The 16,668-nt window shown below is 43.0% G+C and overlaps 1 protein-coding gene across 1 annotated transcript in view; it reads right to left on the bottom strand.

The window, feature by feature from the left end:
* LOC104251539 (unconventional myosin-X) overlaps positions 1–16,668 on the bottom strand; it is an 82,007-nt gene that overhangs the window by 48,039 nt on the left and 17,300 nt on the right. The window contains exons 6-15 of the mRNA XM_059820325.1: positions 15,289–15,413; positions 13,923–13,936; positions 13,184–13,268; positions 11,447–11,550; positions 9,950–10,079; positions 8,963–9,081; positions 5,055–5,201; positions 4,230–4,330; positions 1,945–2,011; positions 1,386–1,478 (exon numbers count right to left, since the gene is read on the bottom strand). Coding sequence (XP_059676308.1) covers positions 1,386–1,478; positions 1,945–2,011; positions 4,230–4,330; positions 5,055–5,201; positions 8,963–9,081; positions 9,950–10,079; positions 11,447–11,550; positions 13,184–13,268; positions 13,923–13,936; positions 15,289–15,413 — 985 coding nt within the window. The remainder of the gene's footprint in view (positions 1–1,385; positions 1,479–1,944; positions 2,012–4,229; positions 4,331–5,054; positions 5,202–8,962; positions 9,082–9,949; positions 10,080–11,446; positions 11,551–13,183; positions 13,269–13,922; positions 13,937–15,288; positions 15,414–16,668) is intronic.

The raw sequence follows: 16,668 nt of genomic DNA, 5'->3' as shown, positions 1-16,668 counted from the left end.
GCTTAATGAAAAGGCTACTCAATGCAAAAATAGCAACCAAAATGTTGTCGGGCATAAAGGAATGCAAAATAATACTGACAGTCTCATGCTGCTGTACAATAAACCACAGGTACCTTCTTACCAAGGGAACTGCATTCTGGTCTGATTATTTATCTCAGAAAAGAATAGAGAAAAGATGTAAAGCAATTCAGAGACAAACAGCAGAAGGAAAGAGGAGCTTTGAAATTTCTCCATTTGGAGACAAACTGAAGAGGTTGGGACAGTTCAGAAAGAAAATTCAAAAGAAATTATGTATGAAAAATATTAATAATTTCTATATTTAAAAAGTTAACAAAATACCAACAACAATAAAAAAGGTAAATCAGGCATTCTCATATACCTTTGACCTCTAATACAAGGGAAAGCCACAGTGGACTAAACTGAAGGCATCAATTTAAGCCTAAAGAAAGGAAATATTTCCACAAAACTATGCGTAAATAGCCAACCAGAAGTCATTGCTATTATATCGAATTTGTAGTCATGAGTATTAATAGCAGAGTTAGATGCAAATATGAAAAATTATAATATCTACATCTATGCCAATAAAAAAAAAAATTAGATAAAGGATATAAATTTGTATGTTTTCAGGCTTGGATGAAGCCTGAATTAGAGGAATAGGAAACATATAAGCTGACAATGTTTTTACTAAAGTAGTAAATTATTCCATAAGTCCACGCTAAAGGGTTTAATTTGCTTTGTTTTCAGTCTATTTGCTATTAAGAAGAACAGTGTTGGCTGTACCAGAGAGAGGGTAAGAGATTGCTACAGTGATCTCACTGTGGTTTCTGTGTCCCCAGGATAACTTTCTGACCTGCATGAAAAAGCCCTTCTACTCCTGTGTCCAGAATACAAAAGGAGGAAAGAATTTAATTAATTAGGAACAACAAGAGAGCTTTCAATAAAAGTCATGAGGTAAAAGCCGTCCCCAGCCCCAGGAGACAGAGATTTGATGTGCTCTGGAGCAGACTCCTGTGAGTCAGCTGGCAGGAGAAACCCGTGCACACTGTGCAGCCACATCCTGTGCCTGGGGTGCTGCCTTGTGTCCCATTGCAGACCAGCAGAACCTGACCTCCATCCCATGCTACAAATTCAAATCCTCTCTACCCACAGCCTGTGGAAGGCACACTCCCTCTCTCTATGTGCACAAGAGACCATTTGCAGGTTTCTTCACGTATTTTTTTGTTCAGTGCAGCCTTACTAAACACTCACAGGTTCAGGCCTAACGCATTTTAAATTTCCTGCACAAAGCACATATTTTACACCAACAAAATCTTCACTTTCAGTTTTGAAATGCTGATGGGGCTAACATACTGATCATTTGCCTGCCAGGTTATTTTCTTACTTACCGTATGCTGGCTGTGAAGTTTTTCCAGAAGGGTGTTGTCTGTGCCTTTGGGGAATCGACTCTCTTCATTCACCAAAGCCAGTAGACCCAGTTTCTACAGCCAAACAAGAGATGGGCTTTTACAGTTAGCAAAAGCTCTAACAAAAGCTCTAACAGCACCAAGCCAAGAACTGGAGATCTGGACAGCACATTGAGCAATAATGCTTGTGTTATACCCAGCAAAGCTTGAGCTGAAAGCAGTATTCTGGCCAGTCAATGCATTCAGCAAGCAGAACATAAGTGGAAATTATTTATAAAAAATTCACATTAAGGTTTTACTTAAATGCTGCTCCCTGTCTAAAACTATGACACCCTCCCTAAGCTTACTCTCAATAATGAGCAGACATCTGCTTTCTTGAGCCAGGACTATGTCTAGAACAGCTCATACTTTTGCCAGGTCACAATGGGAAGAGGATCTAAGCAACTACCTGTTTTTAAAACCAGAAAACCCCAGGGAAAGTCTCAAGACAATCAGCAGTCCCTGCTGTGATCCCTGAAAACTGTCACAGATAACCGCTCACCTTCTCGATAAGGTCCAGGCACTCTGCATTATCCATCCAGTCAATGGCTTCCCAGTTTATCCCTTCCCTGACAGTCAAGAACAAACAGAACAAAGATGTGAAATGCAAGATCCAATGCCCTGAGGTGCAGGAGAACAGAATCAGCTGAGCATGACAGCTGTCCCAGGACTCAAGACAATTTGCAGGAATTAGGCTTTGCCATGGCTGAAGAAAAAGAATAGGACACACAATGCACTGCTAACAGAAGGAGGTGGAAGTAGGAGACAGCCTTTCTTATCCATCCCAGTGATTTAGACTGATGCTCATCTTATAGTCATTGAGCAAATTCCACACCAAGCACTAAGAAATTGTAATTGCTTTCAGTTGCTTTTTCAGGAGTGATAAGCATCAGCCCAAGTGGTGGTGTTGATGGACAGTTTGCTACACAGCTTCAAGAGTCAACTGCTGACTCACCAATCTGGAAAGCAGGCCTGAAGCACATCTGCCAGAAGATTGAACCACAATTCATAGGTCCACCAGAAGAAGAGATAGGAGCAACTTTTCAGGGAGAGTTTTGAAGAGGATGACACAGACAAGCTTTGGCCTGACATGCAGGGGACCTACAGGGTGGCCCTGCATCTTTCAGAACAGGAGCTGATGTAGATACAGCAGTGCAATAAGTCTGCTTTGAAAATCATCCATGAAATTCTGTAAATCTGTGCTGAATGTGTTTTCCCCCCTCTTACCACCTTCTTACACTCCCATAATACAGGCTGTTTCTGTTTTCAAAATTCAGAGAAGCCTGAGAATAACTCTTGCTCAAGAATCCAAGGAAGACTACAGGCTATGTGTGAAGCTACTTACTGGCATTCTGATACAGGCACCTTTCAGGTGAAAGCTAACATTCTGAAGATAGTGAAGCTGTTGTCTACAAACCCTTCAGCCTAGGCTTTATGCTTTCAGGTTCAAAGCATTCAGAAACCTGTGGGCAACAGTTGGAAGCAATAAACTGGAATAATTTCTGAAGAATGGAAAGAACTAGCTATACCCCCACAGGAAACAGAATATCTTATCTACTTAGTGACAAAAAATATCAGTTCACAGTGTTTCAGATTTTTGCAACAATGGGTGTCAGAGAGGCCATATAATTTTACAGAAAGACCTCTTGGATTCCTTCTAGGAGCAAGACGACCTTCCAGAATTGAAGGGAGCAGAGTTTTCTGAAACAAATCAAATCACAAATGAATCAAGTTGTCTCTAGTGCCACAGACGCCTTGTCTAATCGAATGATGAAATACACAGAGCTAGTTACTAAACCTGAGGAATCAGAGCTGATACTGTGAAAGATGAGCTTTAATCATATCACCCTAGAATAACTTCATGAGTAGTCAATAATAAAATTCTCTTGTTCTTTCCAAAGTTCAGCCACAGAACTTATACTCCTATGTAATCATTAGGAAAAAATCTTTTGTCACGATGATACCATTCTTAACACAAGCTTCCTGCAATCGTGGAATCGGCCTGAGAAGTGAGTGCATAAATAGCCTTGCAGTATTGTAATCTTTAGAATTTCATGAATTGCCTATTCAGCTTTACAAGGCTGCTCTCATTTGCCCTCACTGACCCTATTCAATTGCTTCATTCACAAACATAAAGGCTTCTGTTTCAGAGTAAGAACTGAAGTATTTGTCTAGCAGCCTTCTCTAGAAGCAGAGATACTCTAGAACATCCCAGGTAGTTCACAAAGTACAATCCAATATGAAGCCCACAGAAGAGAAACAGCTGTGCAGAAGGCCCCATGCTCTTTAAGCTCAGGAAACAGCCTGATTTAAATCTCCTTGCTGAGGAAAAGAGCCCTTTTCACAGCATAGGAATCTCTAGGACAGAAAGAGCTGTCAGATATCTATCCATCTATCTTTAGGGACTATACTTTTTGCACACCGAGATTCCACCTGCATAACAACATCACTACCTTAGGTAAATCATTACTGAAGTCAGTAATAAGGCCAGTGGCCATGTGTTCTAATGGGTTAAAGCCCAAGATCTTCCCATTCAGCTGAGAGATAGGAGGGAATCTGGACTTTCTAAATACTACAGAGGAGAAAGCTTTTGCTTGGAAACAAGTGATCTATGCTGGCAAAGCACATGGACAGTGCTTACAGAGACACATCCACAGTCAGGATTGCACTAAGGCCCAGCTGCCTCTCCTGCCTTGGCAGTAGGGACTGGAGAGCACAAAGGAGGAATGATGTCCTCCATTCTACCACCCATGAAAGCAATAGGAGGCCGCTCCCTCCATTTGTCACCTGTTGTACTCCAGCTGCTCCAAGGAGAAGATGTGTTTGTTGAAATATTCCTGAAGTTTCTCATTTGCATAGTTAATGTTAAACTGCTCAAAACGATTCACCTGTAAGAAGAAACAAAGATTATAAAACTTAATGTTCTTGTCCCTGGGCTCTAAAAGAACCTATAGCAGCGATGGGGAAGGTACCAGGCCTGGAATAAAGCCAGAGAGCATAGAGGCAAGGGGTGTCAGATAGACATGAGGAGGACAGTATGGGGAGGTCCATTAGAAGAGCAGCTTTTGTAGCTCATGCAAGGTTAATTCAGTAGGTCTAAATGGTAGTAAAGGATGCTAAAGTCAATCAAATTTCTCTTCTTCTTAGGAACAAAGAAATATAATTCCCTTAGTGTTAGGTCACTGGGCTTTCTCTTCTGTGAAATATCTGAGCAGTCACTATACGTCTGCTCAACATACATCCCTCATCAGTTGCAATCAGAAGCATTACACACAGGATTCTCAACACAAGGCAAAACAGATGTAAAAAACCAATGTGCACATAGGAGTTGGACATTTAGTTTGTATACGAGTCAAAAGTTCAGTATTACCTATCACAGCACATCTGCTTAGGGTCTGTGTCACAAACCAGACCTTGAACATCAGCCTACATGAATATAGGTGGCAGAAATGGGCAGCTAAACATATTTTGCTGCTCCCAGAGGGAAGTGGCAGTGGAGAAATCCCAGAATGCCCTACGCTAACCTAAACAGGAGACAAACCTATCAAAATTCCTTCCTACATGCACTGACATCTCCAAACCAACCCACCCTGCAAAAGACAAAATCCTGACCTGGAAGTTCTCGAAGCCAAAGATATCCAGGATGCCCACAGACTTAAAGTTTTCCTTGCCTTTGATCTTCGTATTAATCTTGCTAATGAGCCATGAAAAGCACTGGGAATACAGCGCCATAGAGAGGGAGTCCCTGGAGTCAGCTGCCTGTAAATGCAGAGAGAAAAAATGAGTCACGGGGAGAAGAGAAGGCATAAGGGGCACTACGAATCTCTATGGGACTTCAGGTTCCTCCACTCCTCTACAGATGTCTCCGCCTCTGTAGTGGTTGTGCATGGTGCAGTATTTATATGTAAAGTCAACATTCAAGTTTGCAAATAGCCTAGCCACACACAGATGTACCATGTCTGACCTTTGGGTAACTGAACTTGAGAGGCTGAAGGAAGTAGCAAAATCACTGACATCTTTTGGAACAAGTTCTGGGGCAGGGAAGGCGGCAAAATACCTCATGACTAAGTCTGCAGCAGTCATTTGCATCACCTGAACTAACATTTGCAGTGACAGGCAAGTTATCTCCATTCAATACTCCTAAGTAGAGCTGTCAAATGAGTGTCTGCTCATTTTTTCAAAAATTGGTAGGGCAGGATTTAATAGAGTATTCTGTCACCAAGTTAGCCTCAAAAATCACCTCTTCAAAACTTCCCTGCAAACAGCATTATCTTACTGGAAGCCAGGGTAGGCCAGCCAACAGCCAGGACACATGCCCCAGAAGAGTATGGGTTGAGAGACCTTTCTGGACCTGACGCAACATCCCATGCAGCAGTCATAACCAAGTGCCACAGGTGGAAAAAATAACTTAAATTGTGATCCCTAACACGCAATAGGTAATTGGGTGTATGTAAGTGTGTGGCTGAATGTCCGAAATTGAACTTTTGAAATTTCAAGCAAAAGCCTGCTACTTGATAGTTGTAACAGGAACGGGCTGGTTGTAAGTTTTGGTAATACTTGGACTAAACAAAAGTAGCATGCCCCAAATCCTCCAATTAATGAAGAGACATGAGACAGAACCACAAATTAAGAGGCTGATCACATGCTGTCCTTCTGCACATACGCTATTTAGACTGGGAAACCAGGGCTTAGGGTTTTGGAAAGAAGAGGACGTCAAAAATAAGGGTTCCCATAAAGAAGACATGATCCCAGAGAGTAGAAAAGGGCCAGGAAAGAAGGCGGCAAAGATCTTGACTGAAAGAAAGATGCTGGAAGTGGGGAAAGATCCTGGAGATCAGAGACATGTAGAGACAAATGTCAGGGTATGGCCAAGGACCTTGGCTGGTAGTTCCTGACACTGGCAACTGCAAGGAGCTACACAACATGAACCAACACAACTTTCTGCCTGACTCTCCTGGACAAGCAGCAATCTCCCTGCTGGGAAAAGGAGTTGACATCTAACGAACAAAATGCTGAGGCGTGAGTGAGCAAGTATGTGAAATAATCCAGTAGGGTAAAAGCTATAATCTTGTAATTTCATAAACTGCAGTGTCTAGATCAGTTACAGGTTGTTTACTCTGTCTCACCTGTGACACCAAGGTAATTCCTTCAGTAGGCCTGACCAGCAATGACAGAGATCTTCTAAATGCACCCTCATCCTCTTCAGTTTTGCAAGCCTGAATAACGTGACCTCTCCTGTTCTGCTTTGCTAATGGCACAGGCCAACTGCCTCTCAATCCTCCCAGCCCCTCTCAGCAAGCTCCTGAGGCCCAGCCTGCAAGATCATCCTTTTCACCCAATCTCACTATTTTTCGCCTCCTTTCTTTTCCTGGGTTGTATCTCCTCTCCAGCAGCCCAAAGCCTAGGACACACAGCAACCTCCCTTCTCCACAGAAGAGAACATTCAAAGCATGGGCACACATGACTTTTCTGTGTATTTCTTCTCTCCATCAGATGGCCTGTCTTATTAGTTGGGACTGAGAATGCCCTCAAGGCCATGCCTCTGCAGTGTCTCTGGCTACACAGTAAGGTGGACTCATTTTCCAGGAACAGGACCTCCCCATCCAGCTGTAAGCAAAGCTGCTTTCCCCACAATATGGCTCAAATGAGATTCTCAAAGGCTCCTTTCATCCTCCTAGCTTTGCCTGCCTTCAGGCTAGTTCATCCATTCAGCCCACTGAAATGTCAACGCTCAGACGGGCGACAAGCCCGTTACACAATGAGAAATCCCTGGCAGCTCTATCAGTGCATTCCCTCAATAACAAGTGGGAATAGGTGGACACAGTACACAAGGGCTTAAGTGGGAACAGTCTTTACAGGCTTAGTGGTCAGTGCAACAGGCTTGCCTAGTGAAGACAGCTAAGTAGCAGCATCCACTTGCTTAAACGATTTTCTTGAAGTCTTAGTACTTCACTAGGCTGCAAGCAGTAAGCGTAGGGTCCAACATGCACAAATGTCAGGAATAGCTATACTAACAGGGAAAGCTCTGTTCAGGGAGACTCTTGTAAATCCTACAACTGCGCACTGTTGCTCTGGACTGCATAGAGTGCCTCTGGCATTGTTATCTGTCCTTGTGCACTGATACAGAAAGATGTGGCTTATTTACGACAGACAGCTGAGAAGAGGAACTGTGGTACTGGATACTGAGGATATCTACCACAGACTATAGGCTGAAAAATAATTATCACACAATTTTATTGCAAAGAAAGGTCACAGACTATGAAAAAAGATACCATTTCTTAAAGGCAAAGCTTAGTTTGTGATACATTAGTAGGTGTGTTTGCAGCAAGAAAAGAAGCAACTACTCTGCTGAAATGAGCACTGCTGAGACTTCAGCTTGAATACAGTGTCCAATTATAGGCACTCTGCTTCTTGAAAGATGTGGGAAAACAGAGACAGAAGAAGTTTAGAAAATTACTTGTAAGGAAACATTGAAGGAACTGGATTGTTAGCTTAGAAAAGAGAACACCATGTGAAAAACTTCACAGAAGCAGAAGCTTGTAAGGTGGACAGCTGGGATGTCAAAGGTAACCTAAATATGAGGAAAATCTTTTCAGCTCCAGTCTCCACTGCACCTAGAGCAGGATACTTAAAGAGGCTGTGAAATTCCTTCCATGGGAAAGCTGAAGGAAAGTTAGGCAGACATCTGTCAGAGAGAGCCTAGTACCTCTGGTTTCTCTGCCAATGTAGGGGTTGGATCGATAAATCTCTGCAGTCTGTGCCAGCACAAGATTTCCAATACAGATGTTCATTTTGCTATAACACGATGCTTATTCCATCCTAGTAATATTATTCCTTGTTTCCCAATGTCTTGCATTTTATTAATGACAGAAGAGTTTTTAAGTTATCTGTGCATGGACCTAAAACATCAAGAGTGCCCTCAAGTGATCAGCAACACCACAAGTTAAAGTTAGTAGGCACAACACTGTAATGAACCATAGAGAAATGTAATAGGTAAGCAGGACTGGCTCCAGCATGCAGTACAGGTTCAGAAGATGAGAACTACGTGTCAGTTTATTTGGTCCTCCTTTGCTGTTGTATGGATACACAAAGAAGCTACTGTGGGGTAACAACCTACCATCTGCCGGATGTTTCATGATAACTGGGCAAGCTTTTAACTTCCAGTAAATGCAACATAAGCTGGGAGTTCTGCAAGGTAAAAGCATGCACACGTGCAGTTACCACAAAGCATCTGAGGTACTTTCTGCATGACACGAGCATGACCAATTCCTGATGAGTGAAGGTGGCTTAAAACCAGTATTGTGTATTGCTGTTTGCAAGTGAAGTCCCCTATAAAGCCTAAAAAGCAGAGTCAACATTGGGACCTGAACTACCAATAAGGGCAAAATTCTTGAGGAGACAGCTGAGCACCTAGGGCGTGTAAAAGGAAACCCTAAACTTGAATGGATGATACAAGAGGGATACAGAGGGCCTGGAAATGCAGAAGTGGCAGAAGCAGTAGCATAGACTAGGACGCTTACCTGCTCCACAGTGAGAGGGGAGCTGATCTCTTCCCCACGCAGAATCATGGACCTCTGCGTCAGTACTTCGGAAAGCTGGAAGGTGTCTAAGCCCAGGAGGTCACTGGCAATGTTCAGCACTAATAACAAAAGAGGACACACTTTTTTGTCCTGCATGTATCCCCACCACTCATGGGGGTTCCATATTGTGCAGCTCAGTGAGGAAATCCCAGGGACTGCTACAAGGCAAGCGACTAAGCCCCGGCACAAAACACACTCCCCTTTACTTAATTCTCTGTGGCATACCCAAAGCTGTAAGGTCATATATCCAGTCTGGGGCAGGGTCAGAACCCGTTACGGGCCACGGTCAGACACTGATATACGTCAGCCTTTCTGCTGACAACAGGAAGAGCGAAGCACTACATAAAGCTCAGCACCAGCAAAATATTTATTGAATGAGAAGATATGTTTTCCTAAAGGCACAATCGTGCAGTCTGAGCATGGGATTGCTAAACTTGGATGTCAAGAAGAGAGGCAATTAACTTCAGACTTAAAGCACTTGTAATATATTTTTATTGCTTCTGTCTGTTTAGGGATTCATTTTACCAGACCAGCTCAGATTGGATAACTGTAACAGAGTGCACACTAGCAGATGCTTCAAAGGAAGATGTGGGAAAGTCTGTAACAGACTACTTTTCTCTCAAACTCCTCCCTGTTCCTATTTCTTCCTGCTCCTTCAACACAAAAGAGAAACTGTGAGACTGTGGACTCAGTCTGAGAGTATCCAGGAGAACAAATGGATCACAGAGCCACAGCCCAACTAAATCATGCTGGTGCTCTGAAGCTATGCATCCTGTGGCAATGCCTTTACAGGGTTAAACTGCAGGGAACCTGCTGGCAAAGGCACTGCAGACCAGCATAGCAGAGGGAGAAGGAAGATGGAGTGAGCTTTGTTGGGGGCCTTATGGGACTTTGCATGGTCTACCAAGTTGCTAGGACCCCACTTACCTGCTTTCGTTGTAACCTGGGCCCCGCCAGCTGTCATGAATTCAATGTTTCCCAGATGAAGTGTGCCAGAAAGAAGTTTGAAGATGTCTCGGATTTCTTCAGTGCTGAAGTCCACCACCTTCATGGCAGTCTATACAAAACCATACAGCTAATGTTGGCTGTACGTACAGTCACAGTACAATGCAATCACCACACTCACGCCCAGCCCGTATAAGATGTAAAACTCAGAATTATAGCCATCATGAATCAAAGCGAAACGGGATGGCACAGCCCATCTCTCAGCTATCCATCTGTCAGGGATCTTCACTGCCTCCCATTTTCTCCTTCATTTACCCTATCGCCCATCTAAGGCAGGTGGGCATTTGCCCTATCCTCAAGTTGGACTTTGCTGCTGCTGTTGCCTGTCACAGAAAGAACGTGTTCGTCTGTGCCTGTGTGAGGAAATCCTTCCCTGAACACTAGCAGTACAGATTACAGATCTCACTGGACTGCTTCCACATTCTGCCTTATTGTCTTCCCTGAGGACGAATCCATATAATATACTTAATTTACTCTGATCCATGTAACCCCCTTAATTCAGTCTAGCTTAGAATAGTAGATTTATGCAACAAGATTTAAAACCAGGCTTTCAGCATTAACTGCTAGAAGGTTAGAAACAGGTTACCAGATAATGAGGAAGTATGGCACATTCCCTCTGTCTTAGTGCATGCATGAGAGCCAGGGTTTTCAGGACATAAATTGACTTTGAGAGGTAGGACCTAGTTTTTACGCGTTCGCCCTGTCAGTGGGGCACTCCAGGGTTCTACTTCCCTTCTTTCCTCCAGGTGTCTCCTCAGCTGAAGTATAAATGCCATGTCGCCATTGAAACCTCTGCTGTACAGGAAGCATTTCCTTCCCTTAAATCACACCTAAGCAGGAGCTATTGAAATCCTAAGCTGACTCCTCTCACCTTGCCTATCTGGTTTCACCTACATTATTAAAGCCCTCAAGCCGATAACCACTTATCAAACAAGACATGAATTGCATATTCATCCTTCTAAACCCATAACCTCTGGTAAAGTTACAGATGTCAATTGAAATTTGTGTGGTATTTCAGAATATGCCATTTGCACAGGTGATACAACTTTACCAGAACATTTTGGGAGAACACTACCTGCAAACTGTTCCCCTTCTAATGGTCTGTGTGAGGTTTCCTGCATCAGGCCATCTAGAGGGCTCCCAGGAACCATTATGGGGTGAGGGGTCCCAAAGTCTCCATCATTCTAAATTATTATTCATCCTTGACTCTTTCCCAAATTCCCCCATTTCTGTACACTAAAAGCACTCTTCAAACCTTATTTTTACCATAAACAGGTAGAGCTGAGTTTCAAACTCATTGAACACCAAATTTTGGCTTAGTGCAAATAAATTCTGCCTGTGAGATCTAGATCCTGCAGCACGTTTAGCCCATGAGATTGCACCCAGAAGTTCAGGAGTAATTAGGACAGGAGGACTCACCATGACCTTATTGAACATCTCTATGTCATTCAGGTTCTCATCAGTCACACAACCAGACTGGTTCAAGTAGCGATAAGTCTCTGGCTCAGAGAGGGAGAGGCTCTCTGCAACATAGGAAAGAGAGGCAGGGAGGAGAAAGACAACAATTTATTTAGCAGTCAGACGTTTCATTCTATGATCTTGGTCCCCCAAAACAGTGTGTATGTTTACCATAGGGAAGAGTTCATCTGAAGAGATTCCATATCCCTCAAAAGCCACACCTAGACAGTGAATGCACTGGGGAAGGGGAAGAGGAGGGGGTGTGGTAACAAAGCTTGCAGATGGTATGCAAAATGGTTTAGAATGGTCAAATCCCAAGCTGCAGAGTCAAAGAAGAATATTTCAATACTGAATTGACTCAGAAAAAAAAAAGAAAAAAGATTAAATCCAATCTCATAAAGAGTACAGAAAAATAGTCTTACCTATACACATACAGTAATGACCTCTAAATTAGGTATCACCACTTCAGACAGAGTTCAGAGAGTCGCAATAAGATTTCTGAAGACATCATCTCAGTGCTGAGCAGCAGTCAAAAACTGAACACAGTTCAATTCCTTCAGTTTTAGAAGGAACACAGAACTAAACATAAAACCAGGATTAGGTCTCTGTACCTATCTCTAGCACAACTACATCTTTAAATACTATCTGCAGGTTTGATCCCCCATTTTGAAAAGGATAGAGGAGAACTAGAAGATCTATGGAGAAAAGAGACAAGGATGATCAAGAGCCAGAAACACATTACAGATGGGGGGAAGTGAAGCAGCCTGGGACACCAGCTTGGAAAAGGAGATGGGGAAGAATAGCAGAGATCTGCTGAAGAAAATAATCTGGTTTGTATGCTTTCCCTAAGTACTTGCTGATAACCATGGTCCCCACTATTTTACTTTGCTTTAGATGGATCTCTGAATTCACCTACGTGGCCATTCCTGCATGAACTCCCTAGAACTGAAGCCCTACTCCCTTCCATTCTGTGTCAGGCCCAATTACTCTAACACACACAGAACAAAGGCATAAAGAAATTCCCCAGTCCCTCAGAACCAGAGTGCAACTGTAACATGTTCCTGCCTGCCTATCTGACCTCTTCAGCAAGACCATCAGTGCTCAGCAGTGCCTGGGGCAGGTACATCCAAATGTTGTTAAGGGGGTGCTGCACTACAAAGAGGATTCTTCCACAGCCTGCAGCTGCCACTTTGTCTGCATGCCCTCTTCCAGACCCACCTCTCCCTTCCCTATGTGCAGAGTTATAAACCATTTGTTCAGACACTAGACATGTTTTGACTCCAGTCCTACCACTACATCGCTGGTCTTTCTAATTCTTATCTCTCCTGTTACCCGTAGAGAAGGTTTGTTGTAAAAGTATGTCTGTCAGTCCAACCTTTGAACTTCTTGAACAGCTCCCATCAGCATCTGAATCAAGACTCTTTACCAGTCCTTTGCCTCTAGCCAGTTTCATTACCTCATCACTCTGCAGACTTTTCCCTCCGAATGCCTGAAGTGTCTTTTCTCATGTAGCATTTCTGTCATCCTCACCCTCTTTCTCTCAACTTCCCTTTCTGTTGCCCATGAAATCACCATATGGCCTTCAAGACAAAGTTATATTACCAAGTACCTGAAATATCCATGCTCTAACTGACTTACACCTGCTTCACATGCTGGACTGGAAAGAGGACAGAGCCATACCCCAGAAAATGAGATTACCTTTCTGTTCCCTGCTCACACCAGCTAGCAGAGCATAAAAGATGTGGTAGTTCCTCTCTCCAGGGTTCTGGTGTACCACTCTGTTCTGAAACAAAGAATACAGCAGTAGCCAGTAGAAAGAGATCGCACTTGTGGTTGCAAAGGCAAAGAGAGGACCAGGATACAGGTAAATCTCAAAGGCCAATGCACAAGAGGGGCTTCTTCCAGTTTAGTGATGGTGTTGCCTAAATAAGCTCTACGTCAAGATCTTGTCACGTGTGGCTGTGCAACTGGGCATGTACAGACTTCTCTGAACTCACCTAGAGTGTGCGCATGGACAAACTGAACCTTGTCAGTTCTGACCCTGCTCCTCAGTGAGTTCCTGAGTCCAAAGTAAACTACATCACAGCAGAGATGTCTGCATTTGGAGTTGTACCCCCATATTCTTCTCTATGGAATTGAGTTGCCAGATTCTTGTTCTCTCTCCCTTTCCCCTTGGTAGACAGCTTTTTCTTGGAGTCTCTCTGTAATGCACAGAGTTTATCAAAGACAGGAGAACAAACAAGCTCTGATAGATACAGAACAAACATTGTTCCTCCACCATCCTCTTCTTCAGTTGGGATAACTGCAGTAGTAGCATCTAAAGAGCTAACGTCTATGTGCTGTGATGGAGGCAGCAGCATCCAGGAGGAGAACTGGCACTGCCCCACCAAACTATGAGGAGAGGGCTCATCCAGCAGTTAGTAGAGGTGATACCTACCTTTTCCAGTAAATCTGAACAGCATGTTAAGGAGAAAACATTCAAATGACATATGCACAGATCTCCTGACCACTGGCAAAGAATCTTCTAGACACATTGGGATGAATCCTGTAACAAGCAACAAATCATTAAATAACTGATGCTTTGGAAAGCAGAGTGGTCCAAAACATCATCTCAGATCCTCCTCTCTACTCCTTGTCCAAGGAGATATTATGTGCCAAAGAGATATTTAAAAGGGCAGGGTCAGATAAAGCATAGGACCTGCACAATGGTGAGGTAACCTAACAAAGGATGAGCCACATTAGGGACTCCTAGAAAGATTAGAAAGGCCACTCTAATCTGAAAGTCTGTATCGCACACAGCAAATCTTGCATCAGGTCTCATTGCTTCTGCAAGAGACCACTATCTTTAATCTACCGAAAGCACAAAGAGCAGAGACTAAACAATCCAAGCCTGTTATTTACAACAGTAGTAAATTCATCTGGCTGCTACTCCAGTGGAGATTGGTGTGGTTTGCAGTCATCAGCAGCTTTGAACATCAACATCATGAAATGTAGCCCGGGCAGCTTTAGCTGTCTCATGTATACAAAAGATATGTCAAAGCCTTTCGGAGAGGGGTACATGGCCATACAGGGAAGAAAGCGGTCATGGCACAACATAATTTGATTATATCCAGTCTTCCCTGTCCTTGTTGTCACTGGAACAGGCTCCCCAGGGAAGTGGTCACAGCACCAAGCCTGTCAGAGTTCAAGGAGCATCTGGACAACGCTCTTAGTCATATGATTTAGTTTTAGGCAGTCCTGCGAGGAGCAGGGAGTTGGACTTGATGATCCTTATGGGTCCCTTCCAACTTGAGATATTCTATGATCCTATGATTAGGGTTCCAAGGTTCACTGGAGATGGGCAGCTCAAAACAGGGAGTCATAATTGGCCCTCTAAATTCCTGTTCTCCTCTGCATCCAAATATTGTGCAGAATAAATTGATTCTTAGCTTGGGCTCACTTTTCTAAATCATTAATTCATTGACAGAGATAACATAAGGGAACAAACTTTTGGGAAAAACAGAATGCAATCAACATGAGGGATCTTCCTAGGTAGCAAATTCTAGGGATTTAAGTATCAAGTATTGTGATTGCCAAAATGAAAAGTCAGACTATGTCCCTACCTAATGTAGTACCTAGACAAAAGGTTTCCAGAGTTGTGTGCTACAGAGCCACAAAACAAACACTTCCCTCTAAGTTGCAAATTTGCCCACAGTTACAAACTGGCTTTGAGAAACCGTGATGAGGGATTTCCTGACCCACTCTGAGCTCCTCCTCATCTTCACTGACTCCATCTTTTTCTGGTCCGCTGAAGCAAAGGATACAATCAGTTACTCGGCCTCCCTGGATGTGTCCATGTTGAGAGAAGTGCAGCTGGATGAACTTGCCAAAGCGGCTGGAGTTGTTGTTATAAACTGTCTTGGCATTTCCAAAGGCCTCCAGAATCGGGCTGCAGAAACAAGGCAATTAAGATATGACTAGTGATGGGATACCATTAAAACAAAGCACGTGCCCAGCCTTTTGCCATTTGCACAGCGTGCACTGCCGTGTGAGATTAATTTGTTACAGCAGCAGACTGGACAAGCAGGAAGAACTCAAGGGCAAGGAAGGATGGTAAGAGCAATTCAACACGCTGCTAAGATAAATTTTAAACCTTTGGGATTGGAGTTAATTAAATCAGTCCCCAATCAGTATGGGCAGCTGGCATTCACGCTGTCGAGGGCATTCCCCATCAATGTGGCTTCAGGAAATGAAAGGTGGCAAGACCCAGCCAGGTTGTGTGCTTAACGCAGCAGCATCCCATGAAATGGGCTTGTATTTTTTTCAGGATTTTCAGAAGCATCAGTCATATAGGGCAAATACTCTGTAGCTTTAAACCACATACTTCTTTGTTTCTGTTTCTACCTTTGAAAGAGAAGTTAGTATAAGCCATCTCTTAAAATTACAGGTAAATATTTTCAAACTAACAGACAAACATAGTACTAAACTGATTTGTTTGGTACTGAAATTTGATACAGGAACACACAAACACTTGTTGTTACTTAAATCTTGCTTAGGTTGATACAAGCCACATGGTTTCCAAGCAGAGGGAATATACACACATTACAGATTTGAAAACTTCATTCTAAAAGAGCTGCATCATCCACTTCAGGAAAAAAAACATTGGGGAAAAAAAAAAAATCTATCACCAAACTTCAGACGGGTGATGAATTGAAGAATTTTGTCTCCTGGTCACCTTCCTGTCTTCAGGAGGTTCATACAACATGGAAAATGATGAATTAAAATGCGGCTTGATTCTTGCTCCACAGAACAGTATAAGGGAAAAGCCTAAACCATTCAAACTGATATGCTGAATCCAGGATTAAAATATTAATTTTTGCAATTTAGCCAATTCTAAAATAATCTGAAGGCCTGACAAGCAAGGAGTCACGCAAATGCGACAAGAACAGCCTGCAGGCAATCATGTTTAATTCTAAAACATACATAACATAGTTTTTAACAGAAGTTATTGCAGTTATTACCCTGAGAAATACTGGCTTTTTAAGCACCTCCATCAATCTGCTGTGCAGTTCCACTTGAGACAGGGGCAGATACAGGTTTATTCACAAGTTAATAACTATAACACGACAAATAATCAGAACTACAGATACCGCTGGAGTTTGCCGAAAGGTTCAGGCCTTGCAAATGTTAGCTACGTGAGAGCT

The sequence above is a fragment of the Gavia stellata genome, chromosome 8 (genome assembly GCF_030936135.1).
Source record: "Gavia stellata isolate bGavSte3 chromosome 8, bGavSte3.hap2, whole genome shotgun sequence".
NCBI lineage: Eukaryota > Metazoa > Chordata > Aves > Gaviiformes > Gaviidae > Gavia > Gavia stellata.
Note: the sequence above shows the minus strand (reverse complement) of the source record. Positions and strands in the feature narration are given on the sequence as shown.